The sequence below is a fragment of the Trachemys scripta genome, chromosome 15 (assembly GCF_013100865.1).
Source record: "Trachemys scripta elegans isolate TJP31775 chromosome 15, CAS_Tse_1.0, whole genome shotgun sequence".
Classification (NCBI taxonomy): Eukaryota; Metazoa; Chordata; order Testudines; family Emydidae; genus Trachemys; species Trachemys scripta.
Window position 1 is genome coordinate 26797357 of NC_048312.1, and position 27867 is coordinate 26825223.

General features: G+C 49.1%; 1 protein-coding gene across 2 annotated transcripts in view; it reads right to left on the reverse strand.

Moving 5' to 3' along the window:
* Positions 1-19493: 19493 nt before the first annotated feature.
* The window catches only part of SCARF2 (scavenger receptor class F member 2), an 89937-nt gene continuing 81563 nt past the window's right edge, over positions 19494-27867 (reverse strand). The window contains exons 10-11 of one of the 2 annotated variants that reach the window (XM_034791296.1): positions 22931-23083; positions 19494-21790 (exon numbers count right to left, since the gene is read on the reverse strand). In XM_034791296.1, the coding sequence (XP_034647187.1) occupies positions 20559-21790; positions 22931-23083 (1385 nt within the window). In that variant the 3' untranslated portion in view covers positions 19494-20558. The remainder of the gene's footprint in view (positions 21791-22930; positions 23084-27867) is intronic. The other variant, XM_034791297.1, reaches the window with a different exon arrangement.

The following is a 27867-nucleotide window of genomic DNA, read 5'->3' on the forward strand; positions in this document are numbered from 1 at the left end:
TGTGACGCTAGCAATCAAAATGTGTGACAAATGACCAAAGTGTGGAGCACCTGTGTTTTGTTGTGTGACAGACAACAAAAGACACAATGGTTTTTAACTCACAAGCCCATTTTGCAGGATATTTTCTGATTGGATTAAATAAATTAGTTTTTAAAAAGAAAATTGGAAAAACAAATTCTCCCACATGCAGCCACCCACACTGGCCATCATCAGAACTTTCAGCGCTCTAGGATCAACATCTACCCCTTGAACTGTGAGTAACTGCTATCCTCTGTGTCAGTCAGCCACTAGAGGGGGACTTGACACATGTTTTGCGAGTGCATTACAAAATGTTTGCTAGACAGCAGTGAAATATTGGAGATCAGGCGTCCTGGGCTCTATCCCTGGCTGTAGGAGGGGATTGGTTGGCTGTAGTGAGAGACAGGATAAGGCATTTAGTTGGAAAAGCAATGTGGCTGAGTAGGTAAGAATTAGAGAGACAAGATGGGGGTCTGTTATTGGACCAACTTCTGCTGGTGAGAGAGACTTCAAGCTTACACAGAGGTCTTCACCGAGACCTGAAGAAGAGCTCTGTGTGGCTCGAAAGCTTGTCTCTCTCATCAACACAAGTTGGTCCAATAACCAATAATACCTCTCCCACCTTGTCTCTCTAAGCTCCTGGGACCGAAACGGCTACAGCAAAACTGCAAATAACTAAGAATTAGGCACGTTAGAGACACGGGGCTGGTTTCACAAATAGACTTAGGTACCTAACTGCCCCTTTAGATGCTTAAGTCCAGCATCTAGGCATCCCTGGCATTCACAAAACCACCGCTCAGCTGCTGCCTAACCCTGTAGGCATCTAAAATCCCTAGACACCTTAGTTTCCACTGGTAAAGTCCCCAAAGAATCAATGTCTTCTGCTGGGCAGGCACACAACCACTTTGGTCCTGATGCTGCCGAGCTGTTGGGGATCTAACCCGTAGGATGATTCATGAGCTGGGGGTTCCCCCATCCATGGGCCCCAGTCCTGTAGGTGTGCTCAGAGGCTGCCAAACAGAACACCTACTGCACCGGTCCCTCTACAGCATGAAGCCAGAAGTGGTGGTACTCCCCTTATTCTCAATAGTTACAGCACTGATGCTGGATATGGGAAACCCACATTCAAGTCCCCACTCTGCCCGAATCAGGCCAGGGGCTTAGATTCAGAGTCCAAAGCCAGAAGGGATCATTTTGAACATCTAGTCTGACCTCCTGTATAACACAGGCCTGAGAACTTCTCCAAAATAATTCCTAGAGCAGATCTATGAGAAAAACATCCAATCTTGATTTAAAAACGGTCAGTGATGGAGAATCTGCTGTGACCCTTGATAAATTGTTCCAGTGGTTAATGACCTTCACTGTTAAAATTGTATGTCTTATTTCCAGTTTGAATTTGTCTAGCTTCAACTTCCAGCCATTGGATCGTGTTAGACCTTTCAGTGCTAGATTGAAGGGCCCATTATTAAATATTTGTTCCCCGTGTATGTACTAATAGACTGTAATCAAGTCACCCCTTTACCGTTTCTTTGTTAAAATGAATAGATTGAGCTCCTTGAGTCTGTCACTAGAAGGCAGGTTTTCTATTCCTTTCATCATTCTCATGGCTCTTCTCTGAACCCTCTCCAATTTATCAACATCCTTCTTGAACTGTGGACATCAGAACTGGACAGAGTATTCCAGGAGCGGTTATACCAGTGCCAAATACAGAGGTAAAATATTCCCTGGGGTACGAGGAAGTGACAGCTCCTACTCAGTTTATTTTCCCTTGAGGAAGGGCTGACTGGGCTTAGGCACCTGACTCCAGGAGAGGGTCGTGGCTGAGAATCCTGAGCAGAGATAGGTCTGTCACAGATCTACAGTAGTTGGATGCCCCCTTTTGGTCACTCATCAGACTGTTGTGAGGGGACCAGCTGCTGGATTCCTGAGTCTGCTGGCTTCAACCAGGGGCGGCTCTATGTTTTTTGCCGCCCCAAACATGGCTGTCAGGTGGCCTTCAGCGGCATGCCTGCGGGCGGTCTGTGGTCACGCGGATTTGGCAGCGTTTCTGCGGGTGATCTGCCGGTCCCACAGCTTCAGCGTACCTGCTGCCGAATTGCCGCCAAAACCGCGGGACCGGCGGACCTCTCGCAGGCATGCCGCCAAAGGCTGCCTGACTGCCGCCCTCACAGCAACCGGCAGGCCGGCCCCGTGGCTTGCCGCCCCAGGCACGCACTTGCTGCGCTGGTGCCTGGAGCCGCCCCTGGCTTCAACCAATCTCCTTAGCTTTCCCATTGTATAGTCAGAGTACAGTGATTATGGTTGACTACTCTGCATTGTACCTAGTATGGTGGTTATGTGCTACAGGCCCTGCCAGCCCGTGGTGGATTCCACCTTTACATAGAGGTATTCACTGATAGAGCAATTTTCATGATAACAACTTCACGGTCTCAACCAGGATTCCCCAATTCTTTTAGCCAGTGCACCATCGTGGGGCTACAAGGCATCTGGGTCGGGAAGCCGTTCTCTCTCCTGTTCTCAACATTGTCTGACTTAGTGGAACAGCAGCACAGGGAGCCTTATTCAGCTCAAATGGGGAACATGCCATAAAACCTGGTATGCTTGAAAGCCCTGCTTTCTTTGCAGAAAGAAAGGAAATAATCAAAGTGATTGGACACAGAAATTCTGCCCTAAAGCAGCCCCGAAAGGGAAGTAGGAAGGTGCAAGCTGTCTTAGAAGACAATGACTTAGAGAGACAAAGTAGGTGAGGTAACCTCTTGTATTGAACCAACTTCTCTTGGTGAGAAGGAGAAGCTTTCAAGCTACACAGAGCTCTTCTTCAGGTCAGGGAAACAAAGAAGAAGAAGAGGAGGAGGAGGAGGAAGAGTAGCTCTGCGTAAGCTCGAAAGAGTGTCTCTCTCCCCAACAGAAGTTAGTTCAATAAAAGATATCACCTCACCTACCTTGTCTCTCTAATAGCCTGGGACCCACATGGCTACAACAACAGTGCATAACACAATGAATTGTCTGTTAAGAAAAGTTTGTAATTGATTCCAATAAAGGGGACTGAAACGTTATAGAAATAACTGTTTGGAGTTAATGAAATACACATATTAAGACATCTAGTAACAGCGAATGGTATTGAGTTTGGCCCAAAGAAAATGGAAGTTATTCCTAGATCCCCAAGACTAGAAAAAAATGGGACAATTGCATTCCTTCACGGGAAATTGTGATTTTTTTTAATGAAGGGTTTGTCAAACTATGTGACGATTTCAGAACTGATGACGGATCAGAAAAGGTGCTATATAGATTCCTAAATTACAAGGCTAGAAGGGACCATTGTGATCAGCTAGTCTGACCTCCTGTACAATTCAGGGCAGAGAACTGCCCCAAAATATGAGAGTTGGGGTGAAACAGACAGCGCTCTTCAGATATTAAAACATGTTTTAATGAAAGATCCAGGTCTTGCACCAGTGTTGATCATCAAGTGGTTTAGGTGCAGCATTGCTCCCAATGCAAAATAATGGCTCTAAGAAATCTGTGGCACAATTCATTTTTTCGCTAACTACTATGGAACAATGTCATTCCCAAACTGAACAGGAAGTTCTTGGCTGTGTGTGAGCCATATAACATTTTAATATGTATGTTTGGGGATGTACATTTGTTTTAGTGGCTGATCATAAGCCCCTAATTCACATCTTGAATCCTAGCAAATCTACCATGGAATCCAGCATCTGGGGTGACTATTTCATATATGTGGTTATACTATTGAACATATCCCAGGAAAAAGCAATATTGTCAGTGCTTTGTCATGCTTTCTGCTTCCAGATACTCTGTCTGGCCCAATAACAGAAGACTATGTGCGAAAGACAGTGTCAGTATGTATAGCAGTTTTGGAAACATTATGGAGTAACTAAAGACTGGGTCTTAGCAAGACAGTCTCTTCAATTAACTTTATCACACTGCCAAATCTAATACAAGATAATGTTATTCCATTTCATACAGCTGCAATGAACTCTCTACCCTGGATATTATTCTGGGGTGAGTTAAACTTTGCTGTAACGGGTTGGATTAAAACTTCATTGAAACTGCCGAGTGTAGACATGCCCTTCATTTACGATAGCTATAAGAGACAGTTAATGAGCCCAAGGCATAATGGAGTCTGCCTAGAAACTAACACCATAAGGGTGGAGGGTCCCAGTGGATATTGTTTGACCAGTTGTGTGTGTGTGAGGGTATAGACAAGCTGAAGTACAACCAGAAACTGAGAGCGCACACGGAGAGACACACAGGGACAGCCAGGCGCAGAAGCAGAGAAAGGAAGCCAAGTAGCTGCCGGGAAGCCTGGGAGAAGCCTCCAGACTAGTTCTGGGAGGGGGTACTGGCTGAAAGAAGCTTACACCTGGGAGCAAGAATAGCCACTCAGGTCAAAAGTAACAAAGAGTCTGGTGGCACCTTAAAGACTAACAGATTTATTTGGGCATAAGCTTTCGTGAGTAAAAACCTCACTTCTTCGGATGCATCAAGGTCAAAAGTGGTAGCAATACTATATTGAGAAACTGCATCATTGTCCCAAATGCCAAGATTAAGAGAGTACTGCCCATGAGACTCACCCGGGTATAGTTCAATTTTAACACATTTTGTGCAGTAAGTTATTTGCCCAAACATTGTCTTGGCTGTTGAACAACTGAGAAGAAATGTTACTACACAGGTTGTGGATAAAACTAGATATGGGTCGGTTGGATTTAATCAACAATATGATCATGATTGATTATGACCCATCATACCTCGAGTCTAATCACAGAGATTCCATCACCCGCCTTTGGAAGGACACATGAGGCAGTCTGCATGTTATGGATACCCCTTTGAAGTGGTTTGAGCAATTTCATTGAAAAATTCTTTAAAAACTGGATTTAAACACATAAGAGCTTCCCCCAAATGTCCCAGAATAATTAAAAGATAAAGTCTTTTCGTCATTCTTGAAACAAGCCTCCAAAGAACTGGAAAAGTTGCCAAAAATCCTAATGGCCCTGCTCAACTGTGTATAGAGCCCAAGATGAAACTCTTGCAACCCTATTTCTGTCTTGTGACGTCTCTGTGCTTCACCACCAAACTGCAGAGAATTTATCGGTGGGCAGTTGTCTATCTATGGACAATGTGCTTTAACAGCATCAAGTGTATATAGAAAAGATTAAACAAGATGCTGATTGCGGACCTAGATGATTAACGAATTGAAGATCATGTCCCATATTGCCAGTACCACAGGCCTGGGAAGGCTGAACTCGACCTACAAAAATGAGCAATGTTTCATCAGAAATTTGTCAGATAATGAGTTCATGCTTTGATTCACAAAGCTGAGCCTCTGAGCTGAACACCATCTGAACCTGCATCTGAGGCCTCCCTCAAAAGAACATAAGAATGGCCATACTGGGTCAGACCAAAGGTCCATCTAGCCCAGTATCCTGTCTACCGACAGTGGCCAATGCCAGGTGCCCCAGAAGGAATGAACACAACAGGTAACGATCAAGTGATCCATCCCCTATCACCCATTCCCAGCGTCTGGCAAACAGAGGCTAGGGACACCATCCCTGCCCATCCTGGCTAATAGCCATTGATGGACCTATCCTCCGTGAACTTATCTAGTTCTTTTTTGAACCCTGTTATAGTCTTGGCCTTCACAACATCCACTTGAAAAGAGTTCAACAAGTGATTTCTGACTTTAATCCAGACAATGACTCCATGGAAGGAGACAAGAATGCACGGCCAGGATAGAACTCATTTAAGTTCTGATTCAGGAGCTGGGTTTTGAGGTCTGGACATAGGAGATCCTTGTGTTTGGGCCACTGCTACGAGTAGAAGAGTTATGAAAAGACCTGTTTGATTTAATGATGGGTAAGTCAGCTCCCCACCCACCTCAAAATAAGGAATGTGGCATACTGCCATCTTGAGGAGGCTGCCTGTCTCTAACAGAGAGTGCAGAGGTGGGAGGAAATACACTAGAACAACATGAAGTTACACTAGGCCTTATTCTCAGTTACCCCAGCCCTGTGCTTGAGGAGGGACAAAGGAGGTGGGGGTGGTGTTAGAGTGAGTTCAAGCCACCTTTATGTTCCTTGTTTTCTTGGTCTGTGCAGGTGTCTGCCCAGCCCCCAATGTAAGTTAGAGCAACCTCAGGGGCTGCTCCAACTTACATTCTTCTTTCCATAGTCCTTTGGTCCGTGAGAGTAGAGACTAGCCACTGGTCACACCCCAGCACATCCCCAGCTCACCCCCCCATGCCAGAGGCTGGGACCAGGCGTGTTGAGCTCTACCCCAGCTCACCACTACTGGGGGAATGCTCAGGGGGTTGTTCACACCCATTTTAAGGCTTCTTTACACTGCCAGAGTGGCAGAAAAGGGCCGCAGGGTCCCTGGGAATCAGGCTCACGGAGCGTAGGGAGTCTCTGTGTCTGGTTTCAGCCGTTATGCCGTGGACGTAAGAGTTAAATGCAAACATTTCCCTGAAACCTGAGACTCCCTGCTTCTTTGAGAATACAACAGTGAGCACAGTGGGCCCAACTCTCTATTGATGTAAATTGGCAGAGCTCCATTGGCTTACCAGTCCTGCCCACCCCCCGAAGAGCAGAGCCTCCGGTGCCTCGGTCCCTTTGCACTTCTGCTCCTTTGCCAGGTACAGAACTCGCTCCTGCAGGTCTGGGAGCTAAATCCAGCCGGCAGTGGAGCTGGAGTCGGGGAGCCACCGCTGATTTTCACTCGAGGACAAGGAGTCCATTCACCGCTGCCTCACAGGCAGGGTTGTGTGTGAGGCTCTGTTGCCCCTGTATCCTGTGCAGAATATTTACACTCTAGAGAGCGAGAGGTCCAGGCGTGAGCAGCAGCTCAAGCTGGTCATGTGGCTCCTAATGAAATCCAGACGCTAGAGGAGCGATGACATAGTGCTGTGATTTGCGCTTCCATGCAGACTAAACAAGCAGAGGAGCTTTATATGTTGTGCTGTAGCCAGGAGAGCGCAGACGCAAATATAAATCAGGAGTGGGGACACGGACACTCATTCTCTGCCTCAGTGTGTGTCTTTCGCAGCAGCTCAAGTTGGTGTATGAGAGGCAAATGCAGATCAATGCAAATATTAGGCAAAATATCTTTTCTACACTATATTTTACAGGTCTGCAAAGAATCCTGCCTCTGGTATCTGGTTATAGACCCTGATTTGTATTAATCTATTCACTATAAGAGTTGGCAGAACAGTGCATGCAAACAACTTTCAGTCCACAGGTGTTTTACTTTGATCGGTCCATTACAGGTGGGGTATGAATTGTCATCTAAGACACATAGTATTGTTTCCTTTTCCTTATTGGATTATTAGAACTTTTAAAACAGAAGAAAAATAAATAGTGACTTCTGCATTGTCTATATGGACTGTGCCAACACCCGAAGCCTTTGTGATTGCTGACCATTTTCATGAATTAAATGGCGCTGTCCGAATACTTGTGGACAATAGAAAAGACGACTTCATGAACATCAGCCCCTGTGAAGAGTGCTGCTCAAAGCATTGCATCGTCATGTGATTACTGAGAACCGCCTGGGTGCCGTGTGTCTGTTCCACAAATGCTTCCTCAGTTCATCAAACAAAAACCTCTTACTGCATTTCCTGAGAAACAGCTCATGTATTTATTGATTTATTATTTTGAACGCCAATCCCAGATTCTAAATACTTTACAAAGCTTAACCCCTACAGCATTAATAGTCACAAAATATACCAATTAACAAACAAATGAAACAAAAAAGATAAGTGAGCTGCCCATATATAAAACCTAGAAACCACAGTCCTGGTCACCTGTAATTATATAGCAACATCCAAGTGTCAAACCTCCCCCTCTCCAAAGCCTCAGAACAAAGGTGGGCTTTGCAATGTACCTGGAAAGTTAAAAAGTCTGGGCTCTGTCCGACTGAGGGGGTTACAGCTTAAGCATCTGTGCTGATTTCATCTGGGGTTGAACAGCTCCAGAGAGAGGCAGGTCTTTCAGGTAATCAGCAGGGATCCTAAAAAATGCAGAAAAGTACAGAATGTGCATTTTTACAGAGAACCATTAGTTTTTACTCCGGGTGCCCAGCTCTGAAGGCAGCGCTGCCGCCAGCAGCAGCAGCACAGAAGTAAAGGTGGCCTGGTATGGTATTGCCACCCTTACTTCTCCACTGCTGCTGGTGGCGGTGCTGCCTTCAGAGCTGGGCACCCAGCCAGGAACCGCTGGTCTCCGGCCATCCAGCTCTGGAAGGCACGGGAAACTAAGTTCAGCATTTCATTTTAACTTCAGAAAAATGTGGATTTTTATGTTTTTTACTTAGGGAATTTTGGGCTTTTTTATCATGGAAAACTAGGATCCCTGGTAATCAGGGCCAAACCACTTAGGATTTTATAGCTTAAAACCAACTCTTTAAATCCCAACCAGAAGGCACTAGGCAGCCAGTCCAGATTCTGGAGCACAGGGTAATGTGCTCTCTGCCTGGATCACAGCTGCGTAATGGGGTTGCCAATTTCTACACTTAACTTTCGCTTCTGGGTGGTTTCATGGTGTTTGCGTTGTAGGAGTCTAATCATAAGATGACAAAGGCCTGGGTAATTGTAATTATAGAGATACCTCTACATTTGAAAGAAGATGAGCTACCCTTCTCACCAAGCAGAAAGGAGACAAGGCATTCCAGGCATTGCAGTTATCTGTGTTCAGTCATAAGCAGCCCTTGGGTCTAACATGAGCCACAGGACGTGAGCCAATGGCACAAAAGGTGGATGCACGTCAACGGGTGGCTTCTATAACCCTTACCAAATGTCCAGGTAGCGCCTCGTCCTACCAACATCTTGTCTGACCTGGACTGAGCCTCAGCCAGCAAGTCTGCCCACACACCCCTTCCAATCTCATACAGACAGTGGCTCAGTGATATCCAAGGCCCCTGCACTCCACAGCCAGGTGGCAGGTTCTCCTGGTGTTTGCAGCTCCTCCGTGCAGCAGACTGGAAATCCTGTGGCAGCTTGAAGTGAACTAAACAACAGAGTTTTTGTTGAATTAACTATGAAAAGGACTCAATCAGCACAGTGTAGGAGGCAGTTTGGGATTGGAGGGAAAACACATTAGCTGGATGTTTCTGCTAAGAAACTCAGAAGTGAAATAGTTAATGTTGATTCATAGAACCAGATCGTCTGCTGTGCCCAGCTTCCACTATGTGCAGCCAAGTGTATGTGTGTGTGAGACGCTGTCAGGGAGCCAATTACAACTCCCTGATTCTCTGTTCTGAACAGCCTTGGGGTTGCTCTAACTTGTTCCCTTTGCCTATGGAGAATGAGGGAGATCTCTGTATTATTGTTATGAATATCATAGGCACCTCAGTTTACCTGTTTGATAGTATCTCTCTCCCTTCCCGCCCCCCACCACTCCTGCTGAGACGTAAAGTACCATAAGGGAACAATGGGGAATCTTTTAACTGGGAAATGCCCACCTGGCTGGCTGGCTGGAGCCAGGCTAGCAAGGTGTATTCTTCTCAGGTCCAAGTATAGGATTAGAGGGAACTACGTTTGCGCCACAGCTCATAGAGAGCCGAGAAGCGATATAAACCATTAAAGGATCCCAGGCCTTGAGAAGACGTGTGTGTGTGTGGGCTGGGAGGGGGGGGATGACTGGGCAGCAGCTGCAGGTGAGTTTCTGACAGAGCGACACTGGCAGGGCGTGGCAGGGGCTGCATCTCTTGTTCAGGCCAGGGGAAGGGGCTGTCTGGGCTGAGTGGAATTTAGCTAAAACTTGCAAGGAAAGAATATGAGGATGCTGCTTTTGCGGATGCTGGTCACCGGCATAGGTGCTGGAACTAGGAGTGCTGGGGGTGCGGCAGCACCCCCCGGCTTGAAGTGGTTTCCATTATATACAGGGTTTGCAGTTTGATTAAATGGCTCTCAGCACCCCCACTATAAAAAATTGTTCCAGCCCCCCTGGTCACAGGCTCCCAGAGGAAGAGGGCATCCTGGTGCCAAACACGATTGGGCCTGTCGTGTTATCATGGTTGGTATCCAGAGAGACCGCAGACCAGAAAACCAATCTAGGATCCGTAAAACTGTCTGGTTCCACCCAGAGAGGAGTGAAGATAAGGAAACCTGTCACAAGAGCGATGCACTCGAGAGGCACTAAAAGTGTCAAAAGCCAATTTTGCCTTGTGACTATGACAGTCCCGGGGGACCAAACGCCAGCCAGGCATAGACAGAGAACAGCATCTTCTACATCTGCCTCCAGTATTTCCCCCTGTACCAATGGCTGTAAGGAGGATGGGGTAGGAGCTGGCTATGGTGGCCCTATGTCCATCGGGGACTCCCCATGTCAGAAGAATCCCCAGCAGGAGTCTTGTGGGTGGTTTCAACTCCCTTTATATCACAGCCCGGGTGACGCAAAGAAAGAAGCATGAGGAAGGGGAATGGCCCCTTAAACCGTAAGCGAGGCCTCAGAATTAACAGCCTAGTTTTGTAGGAATTACAGTAGGCAAAATGTTCCCACCCAAAAATGGAGAACGATTTTCATTTTGTTTAATTTCAAATTGGAATTGTTTGCACTCTGTAACTTTTCAAAACATCTCCAACTTGAAAAGCTACAGCGCAGCAATAGGAAAAAGTGACCCCCGCACCCTCCCCCCCACACGTACTCTGAAGAGATTGAGTTTGTTGCTCTGAGTGGAATAAAGGGAGGTGGCGCGGACAAAAATAAATACATTTTTTCTGTATATAACAACTGAATCAAAGTGAAAATTGTTATTTGAATTGAAACCAAGTGAAAAAGTCATTTTGTTTCATTCTGAAATTGCCCCAGGTAAAAGTGAAACATTTTCAACAAAAAATTTCAAATGAAAAATTTTCATTTGACATTTTTCGAGGGGCGAAAGCAGGTTTGGGGACCAGCTCTAGAGCCCAGGTCTGAAGCAAACTCCACCATTGCAGAGCCCCAGAATGCAGAGCCAGACATACGGTAAGACAGGTGCCTTCCAGAGCGTCCGCTTGTAACCTTAAGTAGCCTCCTTTCTTCACCGATTTCCTTAGCTGTAAAACGGGCTAATAATACTGACATGCACGAGGCTCAACAATTTAGTGCTTGTAAAAATGCATCGCACTCTTTCGTGATACTTGGCTAAGTATGTCAATGACTAAATGAAAATTCACCTGTAGCTCTTGTATTGAAACCATTTATAGAAAGTTAAGTGGGTAATAGGTGTTAGTTTGACCAATAACATTTTTGTGTGGAGATATTGGAAAATACAAGCACCAATGGAAAAGCTTGTGGAAAAAAATATTTATTATTGGTTTTTATCATTTGTTTAGGCTAAAATATGACAGTAGGATGAACTCCGGGGACTCTGATGAGGTGACAAGTTACTATGGTGATGAACGTAGGAAGGAATAACTGTAAACCATCTTAGCCGGGCACTTTGGGTGACTGGCTGATGGAGCCCACACCGCTTTTGAACACAGCAATGGAGGAAACACTTTCTTTGGAGGCCCAACATCAAATCAATGGCTTGATGGAAGTCAAGAGCCACCTTTAGGATTGCAGGAGATTGCTTGTGGACTTTGGGGGCCTTTTCTGTACCCAGGGCTGGCTCCAGGCACCAGCTTACCAAGCAGGTGCTTGGGACAGCCACTTCGGAGAGGGGCGGCACGTCCAGCTGTTTGGCGGCAATTCGGCGGATGGTCCCTCACTCCTGCTCGGAGCGAAGGACCTCCCGCCGAATTGCCGCCGCAGATCGCGATTGCAGCTTTTTTGTTTTGTTTTTTTTGTTTGGCTGCTTGGGGCGGCCAAAACCCTGGAGCCGGCCCTGTCTGTACCACTGGAGAGCCCCAAGGAAGCAGACAGAGCCTCCATACCTCTCAGAGAAAAGTGGCGGGGAGCAGCAGAGTTCATTATTTGCTGTCCTCGGGCTGCCAGAGTCTCTTCTTTAGGTGGCCTTCTACTGTCGTGAATGGCCAAGGGTCTCTCTCTTTTACTGATGCCTGTTGAATTACTCCAGGCATCATGCTCCTGTCTTAGTGCTGTCACTCAGGGCATGGCCACTAACAACCCCAAATGAGCCTTTAAAAACCAAACGTGTATTCTGTCATCATTACAGAACACCTGTCTGATGTGTGCATGCACTGTCTCCTCCCCCGCATCATATCATGGACGAGGCAATCCAGGTTGCAATTCTGTATTGATTTAGATAGTTGCAAGTGGAGAGGGGAGGACACTACCTTTCACCTGCATCAGATTCCATACCCAAAGTGTTGTTCTGACTCCTTCATGTTGGTCTAAATCTTGTAGGTAAAAAATCAGTATATTTTAAATCCCGTTGTTTGATTTGCACCTAATTTTTATGGGGTCACCATGCTGCCAGGCTGTTGGCAATCTGCTCTGAGCTGCCCAATAATATGCTAGTAATCTTGATACTGCCATTCCCCCTCCCCGAATGGGTCACATGAGAGTTTTCTTATTTACTTTAGGGGACGTATTGTCTCAAACAAATTTAATAATTCTTGTTTGAATTTCCTCTAGAGTTCTTTTTGGTAGGACCTGAAAAAGAAAATGACTTTTTGGCAACCAATTAGTTTTTACCACTGCTACGCAGCCAAGCCAAGCCAAACATCGTTTTTTGCAGTCCGACAACTCCTTTTTCACTTTTAAATAACAGGATGAACATTAATTTCATAGAGCCAGCTGAGGTTAGGAGAAATATTGACCACTAAGGACACACAGACTCAAATGTGTTTTGAAGCTGTTTGATCATAGATTCCTCCAGCCTTATATTTAATGTTATATTTAATGAAATTCGTTTCATAGCCTGTCATCTCATTGAATTCATTAACTTCTTTCCGGATATAAATCATTGTACTGGATTGGTAGCCGCCAGTATCATATTTGCATACGGCACAATGTTGTGTTCTGTTTTATTAACTGTAACTTCTGCCATGCTGTTATGCTGTTATGTATTTTTTTGTACCAGCTTCCCTTGTCTGGTTCCTCTTTGTAACTGAAATTCTTTGGCGTGTGCTCCTTTAAATTTGTATTCTAACCAAAACCCATCTCTGACAGCGGTGTTTTTAGGACAGGCCAGTCTACTTTAGGAAAGGCTTTCTCGCTGTCTAAGGACAGCAATAGACCTCTTTTATTCTGCTTATTATGATTTATTCCTATGATTTGTCTAATGTTATTAGCCAGTTGTCTGGTACATATGTGCTGTCTATTATGTATATCATCCATTTGCTTTAGCTGAGGAAGGACAGCTTCTAGTCTTCTGTCAGCAGTCTTTGAAAAAAATGTCATGTCTACATTAAGACATGGGATTGGACTGTACAAGCCACACAGTAGCTTGTCCTTTTGTGGTTTTGGTATTGCTACCTTCTCCACCTCTTTCATTGATTGGGGAATCTCCTCACTAACAAAATCATTAAATAAAGTGGCTAGTTTGTTTGCAGTGATATCTAATGTCGTCTTACAAAACTCTCTTGGGATCCCATCCAGTCCTGAGGATTTTCCTGTTGGCATTGGTTCAGTCATTTCCAGAACCTCCTCTTCCTCTACTGGTCTATCAGCTGGTCCTGAGTTAACTTTGGTATGTTGGCCTGATTAATATATTCCATACTCTTCCCCATAGGCTCTTTATTGATGGAGACATAAAGATTTGTATAAAACCTCCTGCTTTCTTCAACAATCTCTCTGGTTTTAAATTTTACTTTGTGTGTGTGTGTGTGTGTTTATTTGACTCTTTTCCTTCTGTTTTCTTTATCTATAAGCCTTATCTCCCCTTCATAATACTTCTATTTCACCTAAAGACCTCTTCAGGTTTTTCTATACGTATGGCTTGTGCTGATTCTTTGTGGAAGGAGAGGGGTTTAAATGCACGTCCATTCTTTTATGCAAAGTTTGCAGGTTTTTTCAGTCTCCTTCTGTCCCCTCCCTCCAGGATGCTAGACTAATCAATTACCTTCAAATTACTGTTTTATATGCAGCCCAGTGAATGTTTTTAAATGTTTGACCTTTATCATTAGTAGCTAATGATCAAGGAATGATCTCGATACTTAAGAAAACCCAAACTTGACAAAACTTCTTGTAACATATGCCATTACAAGACTGTTCTAAAATCTTGAGCTCACTTATTTTTAAACTTCCCACCATAAGTGACCCTTCTGCAAAGATAGTTACAAATATTCTGCTATTAATAGATCTAAAATCAAGCTGCCTGCTCTGGAAGAGAGCTGGGTCCCGTGCTAAATTATTATTGACTTTGTTTATTAAAGCCTACGAACCACAACATTAAAATCATGAGAACTTTATACCCATCGAGTATGCTGTAACGATATGAAGTGTCTGGGTGTGATACAGACCAACTTCCATTTAATTATAGTCCTTTGTTGGTATAATTCTATCAAAATAGGGGATCTACCAGCAGCCTTCACCACTTTTCTCCTTTTCATACTTTTCAACGCAGTCTCCGCTCGAGGCTACTCATATCTACAGTATTGCTAACTCCAACTGGTCAAAAATCATGAGTCAGGCTCACCCAAAATCATGAGCTTGGCTTTAAAATCATGAGATTATGTAAAAATAATAGGGTTGCTGTTCTTGTTATTTCCCCTCTGATTTTTGAGACTTTAGGATGCGCTGGGGTCACATTTTTGACGCTTTCTCCACAGTCACGAGGGCTAGAAGCTTACTTTTTTTAAAAAAAGAACAAAGGCTGAAATCATCCCACTTCCACATGACTCCGGGAGCTGGGGCTTTAAGGAAATAAATAATTATCATGACACTCATGACAAAATCATGAGAATTAGCGACACTGCATCCAGGGTTTATTTATGTGGATTCAGGCTGATTTGCTCTTTTTTTAATCTTATGTGTTCTGAATTTATACCAACCCTTTTGCAGAAAGCAAGATTAAGCTGCCACCTTGTTTGCTGGCCTGTCCCTGTCCCTAAGGCACCTTTTAAAAACAATAATTGCTGAGGTGGGGCTAAGCAAATGGGAGCCCAGAGCCTCTCTCTCAGCCATGGCCCGCGGGTGAACATTGGGGGAGGCTAGCCCCCAGCCCATCCCCCTCTGTCTGAGGGCCCACCCTTCCCCTCCCTTTCCACCCCCTCCCCTGCCACAGCCCAAAGCACACACCTTCCCTGTGGCCACTGCCCCCACCCCCACGGTCCCAGCCCCGGAGTGCCAGGTGGGCAGCATGGCTGGAGTGTCCCCAACGCCAGCTCTGGGTGGCCGGGTGGGTGGCACAGTGTGGCCCCAGCCCCAGCGCCCCCAGCCCTGGGCCTTGCGAGCAACGCCCCAGCTGCGAGCCCTGGCCCGGCGGCGGTCCGGGTCTTCGGCGGCATTTCGGAGGCGGGAGGCCCTTCAGTGCTGCTGAAGACGCGGAGCGCCGCCGGGTGAGTACAAGCGCTGCACCTCCCCTGCTTTGCCCCAGGCCCCCTGAATCCTCTGAGCGGCCCTGGCTGTTTGGGGAGGCACAGCTTTCCCTGGCCTATGCTACCCACCGCATGCTCTCAGGCCAGAGCAGACAGGGGCTCTTGGGGGAGGCAGTGAGAGGCAGAGTAGGGTGAGGGGAGGAGAGGCAGAACCAGGAGTCCCACCGAGCCAGCCAGGCTGAGAGAGAGCAAGGACCCTCCAAAGCTCTGGTTTAAGGCAACATTACCAACTCCAAGTCAGGCCCCCCCCCCCCCCAAATCATGAGCCTGGCTAACATTGTGGGATAAGTACATTTTCTGGCTGGTCTTTGAACCTTTAGGGCAGCGTTTCTCGAACTGGGGGTCCCTACCCAAACGGGGGGGGGGGTGCAAGCCTATTGTAGGGGAGTTGTGGTATTGCCACCCTTACTTCTGTGCTGCCGTCAGAGCTGGGGGGCCGGAGAGTGGTAGCTGCTGGCCAGGCGCCCAATTCTGAAGGCAGCACCGCCGTCAGCAGCAGCGCAGGAGTAAGGGTGGCTTGGTATGGGGGGGGCATCACTCCCTGAAATATTTTCAAAGGGGGTCCCAGCCAAAAACGTTTGAGAACCTCGGCTTTAGGGGTTGTGTTTTCCAGCTTGTCTCTGCACCCGCGAGGGCTGGCTGGTCAGTCTTGTTTGTAGTGGAAGCCGGGGCTCTAGAAGCAGGGCAGGGCTTTAATAGAAGCACCAACGATCCCGATGCAATTGCGTGAGTGGCAATACCGGGAGAAGGTGGCGGTGGGGAAACAGACAACCCAAGAGGAGGAAATGGAGCCTGGTGGGAAGGAAAACCCCAGCAATCAGGGAGGTGAGTGGAGGGTCCTCAATCCACTGCCTGATACAAAGGGAGAGGATAGGGAGAGCAACCCCCGCCCCCCCCCCATGGGCCAAACCAGAGCTGTGGGGGCAGCCTAGCCATCACGTGAGAGTTCTGTGGGTGGGCATGAGTGGCCGACCGAGCTGATCACCCTAGGGCTGGAGCGAGACTCCCATAGGGTGTCACATCCGGTAAGCGAGGGAGAGTATCAGGCGAGGGGGGAGGTGTGTGACAGAGTTGGGCAGCAGTAGCTGAGCCGGCACACAGATCGGACCCCCGTGCCCACCTCACAATGGGAACTGCGCCCCATTGAGAGCTCGGCATTGGCTGGAGAGAGGTAAAAGGTGAATGAACTCACAAGTAGGACCTGAAAGAGAGGAACAACCACAGCCCTGCGCTCCCCGCCCTGCCTTGTCCCTGGCACTCTGTGGCACGGTAGCTATAGCGCTGCATAGGCTGTAGAGGTGGCGGGAGCGAACGCTGTAACTAAACCGCACACGGGGTCTCCGAGCCGATTGGGGGCGAGAACGTAGGCAGGCGCAAGCCCGCCGTGCCAGTGCCCTAACGATCACTGTGCTACTTAGGTGGTGCTCGCGCGCTTTCTGGGGCTGGGTTTGGTCTGCTATGCCGGGGACAGGCTGACCTGGCTTTGGCACCGAGAGGGATTGAGGCGGAGCATCCGCAACAGCGATCGTGGCTTCCCTCCGGCCTGCCATGTGCCTAAGGGTACGTCTACACTGCAATTAGACACCCGCAGCCGACCCGTGCCAGCTGATGCGGTCTCAAGGGCTGCTGGGTCGTTTAACTGCGGTGTAGCCCCCTCCCAGGAGCCTGGACTCCAGCTCAAGCCCAGACATCTACGCTGCAATTCAACAGCCCTGCGAGCCCGAGTCAGCTGGCATGGGCCAGCCCTGGGTTTCTAATTGCAGTGTAGACACACCCGAAATATTTCTGTGAATCTGGACCCCAGGCTCTGCCCTTCTCCTTTACATTTCCTACAGGCTCGCGCAAGCGGCTCCCTGCTCAGCTTGCCCGCTCCTGTGAAGCTCTCTCTTGGGCACCTCACTCGCCCCCTACAATGCCTGGGTGCCTTACTTGGTGTTGTGCAGGGTGCCTAGGACCTGGGCCTTGCAACGCCGCAGTCCTCTTTGTGGAGCGAGCAGTCAGGGCGGGATGTTTCAAGGGATTTAGGCTCCTAGAGCTGTTGCTAGGCTGTGAGATGGCCATTATTACCTAGCATAACTCCTGTGGAAAGCAATGCGAACTAGGTGCTTGGGCACTTCTGCAAATCCCATTAGGTGTCCAAAAGCATCCTCAGGCACTTTATACCTTTACCAATCTGGTCCTGTGGGCCTCCTGGCTAGCCTCACTGTCCTCCGGTGCCAGGGGTGAATTCAACCAGTTTGAAAGGGGCCTGCTGAGGGAGCCAGTCTAGGAGTCTCTTGAAGACGGAGGGCACAGTTTGTGTCCACTGCCTCCCCAGTTATGCAAGGGTCTTGGGGGCTACTTCAGGCTCTTCTGCCTTGGTGAAATTGTGAAAGGCCCACAGAAGCTAAGGCAAGCCCACCGACCTAGCCCAGCTCACACCTTTGTGGCTCATCTGGTTCCCTTCCCTGTTGCTCTTATACAAGGGCTACAAAACCGTCCCATTGCACCTCAGGAGGGTGTCACAGCGTTGCTAACTCTTGCAGTGTTGTGATTCTGGCCCCTGCTGCAGGAGCTCTCATGAAAAGCGCCTACCATCAATAATATGGGGGAAACACAGCATGAGTGAATGCCTGGTTGCCTAGGGGCAGATGTGGTGAGATACAAGTCAGGAGATCATGAGTGGTAGCCCTAATTCTTCCACGGCCAGTTGAGACTATATCTGCCCCGCTTCTTATTAACCAAGGCCTCATACTGCTGTCTGAGGGGAGAGAACAATAGCTCATCTATTTTCCCAGCTACAAAAACGAGCGCTTGCCCAATGTCACTAATGGTAGCGATGAAAATGAAACACAGGCCTCTAATATAACAGACCCACATCTCATCTACTTTGCCACACTGCCTTTCAGAAGGAACGGGCCAAATTATGTGCTTGTGCAACCCCCGCTAACAGTGTGGCTATGTCACCCTCTAGTGGCTATACTGCATATAGCGGTTTCTGACTTTGCGACTGTCTCCACGCTAACAGCTGGTTCTTCTTCAAGGCGTGTCTCTATGGGTGCTCCACTTCAGGCGTGCCTGTGCCTCTTGAGCCCTTGATTGGTGCAGTCTAGCTAGCAGTGCCTGTTTGGCTCACGTAGGCGCCCTATGCCTCCTCACGGCAGACACCGAGGCTATTATAGGGGTGCACAGGCAAAACACCCTCAGTTCCTTTGCTCCCACCTCAGCCTGAGCGAGAGTCCTAGCATGTCCCCCTAGACTGCTCAGCCTTCTGGTTTTTCTTGCAGTTAGACAGTTTCTAGTTGTAAGTGAGGGTTCAGTAGAGTTAGTTTAATGATTTTACATCCAGAGGTCCAGGATTCCATCCCTGCTGGGACCCCCAAAGAGGGGCTTTGTCAGACATGGCTATACTGTCTGTAACCACTCGAGAGATTTGGGCACCTACCTGCTTAGCTCATTTGAAAATTCTGGCTCACATGAATTTTTGGGGTTCAGCTCATGACTTTGAAAGCTTTAGGCTGGCAATATAGGGCCAGCTCCATTTCCCTTTTATTGGCTTCCTCTTTTCGGTATGGGGCTTGTTTTGTACATAATGGACTTATCGGTGGCTAGGCCGTGGGCTGAGTGGGCCGAGAAGCAGCTTCAGGTTCAATCCAACCAGCTCAGAGGCCCTGAGGCTGAGGTGACAGAGCACATGAATGATAATGCTAATAGCTTATACCAATCCCATAACTGGGCCTTGCTGAAAAGCAGCCACCTTGGGGGTGGGAGAGGGCAGCCATTTAATACAGTGTGCCCTGCACAGGGGTGCCAGGCAGGGACTTGGTTTGTGTCATTGAGACGTTTGGATTTGAAGGTCTCTTCTGCAGGTGCATGGCTCCTCCCTGTAATCTGCAAGGAACTCCACGTCCCCTCCAGAGGGAGGAGGGCTGGGTCCAGGGGCAGGGTGCTCACACCGCTAAGCATTAAAATAAAACAAAAGGAGCCCGGTGGGAGCCTTAATGCAGCCACGCAGCAGGCAGTGATCGGCAGAGGGCACGGGAGGAGAAAGCACCAAAGGTAGAGAAGAAATACACTTTTATTAGGAAAGCTTTCTGCAGATGTGCCAAATTCTGTAGTACCAATCACGCCACACAGCTCCAGTGGAATGGACCCCCTTAACCGGGACAGCCTCTTTGAATGGCGTCAGGCCATAAATAGTACTTTCTTCACAGCCACCACCAGCGGCAACATCCTCAGACACCAGAGGGGGCATCAGTCGAAACCAGCTCGACCCCACGCTGACCGAAGCAGCGTGCCTGCAGAGGAAGGTGATGCCCGGGGGAGTTTACATCTTCAGAAGATAAAAAGCTACATGGCAAGGAAGAAACACAAACTAAACCCAAGACAGTGAGCACCGCTGGTCCCAGTGCTCCACCGCTCTGGATCACGCAGGATCTGCAGCCGGCTCCTTTCTGCCAGGATGGACCACACAGGATGGACTTCAGGATGGACCACACAGGGGCCCTGGGCACATGGCTAGCAACAAGGGAAGACTGGCTTTGGCCTTGTCTGCCCCTCTAATACACGGAGCAAGAGCCTTGGCCGCTGGCTGCCATTTGCCAATGTGAATGCGACAGACCGGATTAGGATACAGGAAGCAAGCTAATCCGTTACTGCAGAATACAACACGGGGATTTCTAGTAAACAAGCACTGCTTATGCAACCAATAATACTGCTACAAAAGGGCAAAGGCCCTGCTCAGAGTCTCATGCAGCCCCCCCTCAGAACTCAGGGCAGGCCAATGCCACCCTGCCAACCCTTCCACATCAGGGGAGCTCCATGCGGTCCTTCTCCCTGCAATAGAAACGGGGGACGCAAGCTGCTCCGGCCCCTGTGAGGAGAAGATACATGGCAGAGGGCACAGCGCAGCTTGGGAGGTGGGCGTCTGTGATGGGCAAAGAGTCCGAGGCCCCAGTGCAGGACAGAGATGGCTCGGAGGCGTCTCCAGAGCCCACTTCCCAGTTCAGACCTCCATTTCCACTGACCCTTCCTGCAGACTTGCTGAGAGCAGAGCGGCTTCCTCTGCCTGCCAACGCTTGTCTGGTGCAGTACCAGGCCGGCACCTGGGGCCCACGGGACTCCTCTACTGAACTGTCTGAGGGGGCATTATGGCTGCTTTGGGCTGCTCCAAGGTGGCTTCTCTGCTCTTCTTCCTAGGGGGCTTTTTAATGGGTGTTTTTTTGCCGGTCTGGTCACTCAGGGGTGCGTGTTCCTGGCTGCTGCTGGAATTTTGCTTCTCTGCCCTTTTGGCCTCATTGACCGTGGTCTCCGACACGGGGCTGATCAGTTTCTGCAGGTTGGGGGAGGTTGGCAGCGCCGGCTTGCTGGATTTCTGGCTGCTGCTGGTGGCCACGGAGCGCTTGGCTTTCTGTGGAGGGGTGGGTTTCTCCCTCTGGGGCTGCAAAGGGCTCACCCCATTTTGCCGGGCGCTGCCATCGCCCTTGTTGAGGCTTTGAGTCTTTTCCTTCAGTTGAGCAGCCAGTAAAGTGGCTGCCTCCGAAGACAAATGGGGGTGGACGGCCTCGGAGCGCGGCTTGCTGTGACTGGGACTCCGGGGGGCTTCCCTGCCTTCCCCTCCTTTCCTGTCTGGGTGGTAGGTTCCCATTTTTTTCAGAGCATTTTGGACAGCCCCATTGATGTTCTCCATCTGCTCTGAACTGGCCTTGGTCTTCTGCTTGGGCTTGGATGGTGACTGGAGCTCCCCAGAGAAAGAGGCTTTGCCCTCTGGGAAGCTCAGCTCTTTCAGATGTTTCTGCGCTTTCTCTTTGCTCCTCGCGCTGCCCTTGTCATCGGCTTTCCCGTGGAGGCCGGCCGAGGTCTCACTCGGGCTTCTCTTCCTCTTGGCCTGAGGGTGCTCAGAGCAATCAGGCTGCATGGCCGCTCTCTCGGGCGACCTGCTGGGAGCGGGGAGCGAGTTGGACTGGTTGGAGTTGTACTTCCCATGGATCCAGGACACTTTCGGCTTTGTGGAGGGATCAGGGGGAGGGGGCTTGGTTCTCTCCGGGGAGGGGGATTTACCATTCACTCCAGGGCTTTTGGTGTCCACTGTATTTTCATCTTCGTCCTTGGACTGCTTGGAGAGGCGGGCAATTTTGGCATAGAGGGCTCCGCTGGTGGAGCCAGAGCCACAGGACGACCTTTCGCTGTCGGAGGATTTGAGCAGGGGTGTTTCGCTGCTGTCTGCTTGGAAGGCCTTGACGGAGCCCGTCTCTTTCAAGAAGGTATACTCTCCAGCCTCCTCTGCGCTGATTGGGGGTGCCAGCTTCTCCACCAGGCTGCAGGCAGGGCCTCTCTCTTTGCTTTCACCCACACCCTCTGCAAAAGAGAAAGCACAGATACATTACACTGTGCCATGGTGCACAGGAGACAGGATGGGGCATGAGGGCCCCACAGCGAAGGGACGGGAGGAAAGGGTTGGGACACAAGTTATAATCAGGCAATGCTTTATACTACCCCCATGGGCCTTCTGTCCCTGCTATTCACTGCCCTATGGACCTTGTACCCCTTCCCATAGTCCTGTTATATACCCACACACATCCATTGTCCCATAGGCCTCATACCCACCCCCTCACATGGGCCTGCCATACCATCCCCACCAGACACCCCCTCAGAGCAGAGCAGCCTCGTTTGTATGTTGGGGTTGGCTCTCTTGAAGGGGTTGGTCAGACAACCTAGGGCAATGGAGCAGCCAGAACACAGCTCAAAACCCCTCAGTACAATAACAAGGCCACATGCTGGAGGCTGACAACCTACAACTAAGGTCCAAGAAGGTCCAAGGCCCATGCTTCTGGGACAAGAGCCTGCTGAGACATGGATTGCCACGAGGTGAAATGCTTGGCCCTCCTAAAGGTTGGTGCAGCATCCAGGAGTCCTGGGCCCAGTGTCCCAGAATGAGGATCTGCAGGAACAGGGTCCATTCTGAGCAGAGACATTTGTTCTCTTGGTTGCTAAAATAACCATGGCTTTTATTTTAGGCAGCTTTGGCGTTGTCGGGGTGTTGGTTTGGTTGCTTTATTTTTGAAGGAGAAAGAATCATCCCATTGGCTTGGGAGAACCACACAAAGCATTGCACACACTCTGGACAACTTCAAGAGCAGAGGAACCTCCAGGATGAGCCTTGGCAGCGTGCCTCTGAGACGTCAACTAGCCAGAGGAGGAAGGAGTGCAAGTGGGGGCAGGCGGGGCAGCATCTCTGCTGAGCTCCCATCTGTTGGGCAGGGCTGTCTTTCGGCGGATGGGTGGGCTGGTGCCAATCCCAGTGTGCACTGACAGACATTCTGTATCACTCCCCACTTGTGAAGGCATGTAACCCCCCTGTATCACAGGGGTTGCCGTGCCAGGGGAACAACCCAGAGCTGGAGAGCCCAGATTGATTAGCAGTGGCAACGGGGATCATCCTATCCAGCAGCACTATCAGGCTCCTGGCTCTGCCCACCCTGCCCAACGTCCACTCACCCTCATGGGGTACACAGTACACTGGTCCCTCGTCGGTGGTGTCAAAGGAGGAGAAGGAGCCCCGGGAGGACCAGGAGGGAGATGGTTGTTCCACTACCGATGGTGGCTCAATGAAACTGCAGTTCATGGTGTTCTCCAGGTCATGGTGAGCCACTGCAACGGGAGAGAGCGGAGAGTTTAGAGCAGTGCTCTCACATCACCTCCCACGTGCACGCCAATCTTCCTTGTACAACCTTGGGGGGGAGAGAGACTCCCACTCCCAGAGAGCCAGTTCAGTTTCCAGAGAGTGCCCATCCAGAGCCATCCTAGCACTTCCAATAGGGGCTACATACCAGGGAAACTGGTTGAAATAATAATTAAAAATAAAATAGTAAAACATCTCGATGATCATGGTATGATCTGAACTAACCAGGGTGGCTTCTAAAATGGAAACTCATACCTCTCCAGTCTATTACAATGTTTTGAATGTGTCACTAAAAATAGCTGGTAAAGGGAGACATAATTATTTGTGCTTTCAAAAAGCCTTTGAGAAAGTCTCTCATGTGAAAGTTTTAAGACAACTAAGTTGTCATGAGTTGCAAGGTGAAATATCGTCATGGATAGAAACTAGTCTAAAGACAGAGGGCAAAGAGTAGGAATAAACAGTCAATTTTCAACCGCAGTGGTTAAGCGGAGGTGTCGCAAGGCTCCATACTAGGCCCTGTTTTATTTAATAGATTTGTTAATGGTCTGGAAATGGGGAGGGGAAGAAGGGTGGTGGCAAAATTTGCAGATTACACATCATTTAGGTTAGTCATTAGTAGAGAGAACAATTGTGGATATTAATGATGTTAATGAATTTATATATCAACTGCTCTCTGCATTATATATAGTGAAGCCCTGTATATTATGCTTCAGGGAGGAGGGATAGTTCAGTGGTTTGAGCATTGGCCTGCTAAACCCAGGGTTGTGAGCTCAATCCTTGAGGGAGCAATTTAGGGATTTGGGGCAAAAATCTGTCTGGGAAGTGGTCCTGTTTTGAATAGGGGGTTGGACTAGATGATCTCCTGAGATTCTATGATTCTGTGCTATGAAAATGCATACCCTTCCCCCCCGCTTGGAATAGTGAGGGAAGAACAAGCTGTAACTATCTGCAGAATGTACTTTTGGTACTGAGCTACACTGGACACCACTGGGTTGGAGCCAGACACAGGCCCAGTGTTAATGATTTACTGGCGTATGGACAATGGCTAGAGCTGATCAAAAAGAAGAGAAACAATGTGAAAATTTTCAAAATGTTGAAGTTGTTTCCTTTTTATATAATTCAAACCAGAACAATATTTTATTCATTTGACTATTTTTACCAAAGATGTATTGAAATGCAAGGTAATTTACATCCAGAGAAATAATTCAAACCACTCATACACCTCACTGGGTCCTTGATTCACAGATTCCAAGGCCAGAAGGGACCATTGTGGTCATGTAGTTTGACCTACTGTATGACACAGGCCAGAGAACTGCCCCAAAGTAATTCCTAGAGCAAAACATTTAGAAAAACATCCAATCTTGATTTGAACATTGACTGTGATGGAGAATCCACCACAGCCCTTGGTAAATTGTTCCAATGGTTAACTGCTCTCACAGTTAAAATTTTACACCTTATTTCCAGTCTGAATTTGTTCAGCTTCAACTTCCAGTAATTGGATAACATTAGACCTTTCTCTGCTAGACTGGAGAGCCCATTATTAAATATTTGGTCCCCATGTAGGTACTGATAGACTGTAATCAAGTCGGCCCTTAACCTATTCTTTGTTAAGCAAAAGAGATTGAGCTCTTTGAGGCTATCGCTATACGACATGTTTTCTAATCCTTTAATCATTCTCATGGCTCTTCTCTGAACCCTCTCCAATTTATCAACCGCCTTCTTGAATTGTGGGCACCAAAACTGGCCACACCAGCGCCAAATAAAGAAGATCTGAGCATTGTTGTGGAGATCTCTGCTCCATTTGCAAGAGCGACCAAGAAAACAAACAAAATGTTTCGGTGCGTAAGGACTGGCATGGAGAATAAAACTGAAAATCTCGGCATGCCAGTGTAGATATTCGATGGTCCGATCTCCTATGGAACACTGTGCCCAGTTCCAGTCCACGCGGCTCTAAAAGGATATTGCGGAAATCGAGGTGGTTCAGACACAGGAATGATTAGAGGCATGGAAAAAGTTCCAGATAAGGAGGGATTAAAATGATGGGGATTGTTTGAAAGGAGACAAATAAGATGAACTATGATAAAAAATAACCTAGCCCTAACTGATGGGGGTCAGGAGGAACTCCCCACGCGCCCACTGTCTCCCGTCATTGCCAACTGCAGGTGTTCTGAAGCGGCTGAAGAGTGCCTGAGAGCAAGGCTCAATGAAGAGGGAATGGCTGTGGAAACCAGCTCACCAGAGTGCAACCTGTGAGTAGCTGGCTCCTTGACACACTGGGCCCCGCCTTGGGAGTGAGCCGGCAGGCTGTGCAGTGCCAGCTCCAGAACAGGAGGCTCCCCCAGGGAACAGCGTTTCCTGTCGCTGTTTGGCTCGCACATCTGGCGCGGGGTGACTTGCAGATAAATCATAGGCTGACAGTGGCTGGGAGAAAGCTGGCCACTTCCTATGGGCTCCTTCCACGCTGCTGGAGGTTCAGTCACTAAACACAGACTGAATTCCCGCTTAGGCTCAAAGAGAACAGCAGCACTGAGGTTCCCCACTCACCCGAGGCAAGGGGCCTGCTGTGATATATGGTCTTTCCTGCCGTAGTTCCCAGGAGGTGCTAGAGGTTTCACCTGAATATCATCCAGGTGGCAAACACGGGGGGGGGACAATACCGCTAGGGAGCGCTAACCTGCTAGAAGGTTTTCTCTTTAAAGCTCCCATGACACTTTGGGCAGATTTCAGAACTGCTGGTCCCATTAAAGCATTGGCAAAACTCCCACTGACTTTGATGGGGCTCGGCTTTCACCCTGGCCTCCCTTTTTGCACTCTCAGTTTTTGGGCACAAAAATTGCAGGCATAAGTTTGCAAAATCTAGAGAAGAAAGGCTGTGACCCCATTCAGACTCCCGTAAGAGCCAGGGTGCTACGCCCAACGTCCTGGCCAAACTCCTACTCAGGCAATTCCACCTGGCCTCTGTACATTTTCCCTGTAGTAGCAATTGGACTGTGGTATTCGCCTTCATTTCCTCTCCTGAACGGCAGTGTCGTGTAACATAGCTGCCGAGTCCCGCTCCTGCGGCGGCTGCATTGTAGTGGCAGGTGACATGATCGCTATATATTTCTAACTTTGCAGTCCTCATGTGGGCGTGGGAGGGAGGGTTGTGAGACTGAATGAGTGTTTACAGAGCACTTTCAGATCTTCAGGTGGGACATGCCAGAGGAGCAAGGACACAAAGCTGCGCTTGGCACATTTCCACGTGAAGAAGCAGGCCCCGGGGTTGAGTCTGGAGATGGGAGGGCAGTGCAGGTCTGGGGAGAGGACGTCAGTGTGTACAGAGAGGCGTATGCAGGGGGGCGGAAAGCGCATAGGATGTTGAATACTTCCTGTATTTTAATGCCAAGTATTGCTGCTGATTTCCTAGGCAGGGCAGGTTTTGTGGGGCACAGGCAGGGCAGTGAGAGGAAAGGTTTGCTGGATTTCCCTTGCTGCTCATGGAGTCATACGTGTGCGGGCCAGGAGGCGCCATCCCAACTGAACTCCTACATAGCCTGTGAGGAGGCTGCGCGGAGGCCAGGCCAGCCCCGCATCAGGACTGGAAGCAAAGGCAAAGGCAGATCCCTGCTCCAGCTGCTCTTCTGATGGTTCCATGTGGTTCCATGTGGCACGCAGGAGGCTCCCTTTGAGCCCAGGGCAGCCCAGCTTCCGTCCACGCGTCACATTCCTCGCGGCACACGGAAAAGCCAGCAGTAGCGTGGCCCTGCCTCCTGGGGGATGAGGCTACGTCTGTGGCAAAGTCCCAGAGAGCCCCGTTGGATCAGCTTAGCAGCGATGACTCCGGGATGCAAAGCAGCTTTCCCAGTGGCTGGGTGAACAGAGACTTACTCACAACCGAAACACCCTCAAAGCTGGAGGACGCTGCCCATACGAAGCCAGTCTCCTCCAAGCAGTGCCGACCCACGGAGAGGAAGGCTGGGATGGACTCCAGAGGACTGGTGTTGAGCAGCAGCTGGCTCGCAGAGCGGAGTATTCTTAGCTCCCGGCTGTTCTCAGATCATTCCTTTCCCCCGTTCAGTCCCAGGAAGTGACAGAATGAAATCCTCCCTTCGTCGTCGTTTAAACGTCCAGAGATTTCAAACAGGGAAATGAAGCCCGGCCAGTGAGAGGGAGCGTTTGCGAGCAGCTGCAGAGGCGAGAGGAGCGCCAAGCCAAGACAGGCCCCAACTAGCCTGAGGCGTGATGCCTATTTGTGAAATAAACACGTGCTGAGGAGTGTGTCTCGGGGCTGGTGCTATTTGTATGTAACAAAAGACCGCACGGCAGAGCAGATGCGCACGGAGGCCCCAGGAACCTTTCTTCGGGCACCAGCTGCTGGCAGCCTGGTCTAGACTGAACTAGGCGAGTTTTCTCAAATCAGCAGCTCTGAGGTTTCTGAGACTGGCCCTGGTGGTGCTTCTCCTGAAGGGACAGCACGGGGGGAAAGGCCACTGTGGTTCCATAGGGTCGGGATCTTACGCAGCTGGGCTCATGGCCTGAACATTTGGCATGCTCCTCCAGAGAGTCCAGCAGCGAGGAAGAGGCGGGATTTGAACTCGCGCTCTCCAGCTCAGGCCACCTTTCCCTAAGCCAAAGGGGTTTAGATCACGGCTTGGTTCAGCTACACTGTGGTGCCCTGTCGAGCTGCGAGGAGACATTTTGTACCACAAACCGTGGTTGAGATGAGGAGTTGCAGCTGGGGTTCCCTAGATATTGGACTATAGGCCCCTGTGCG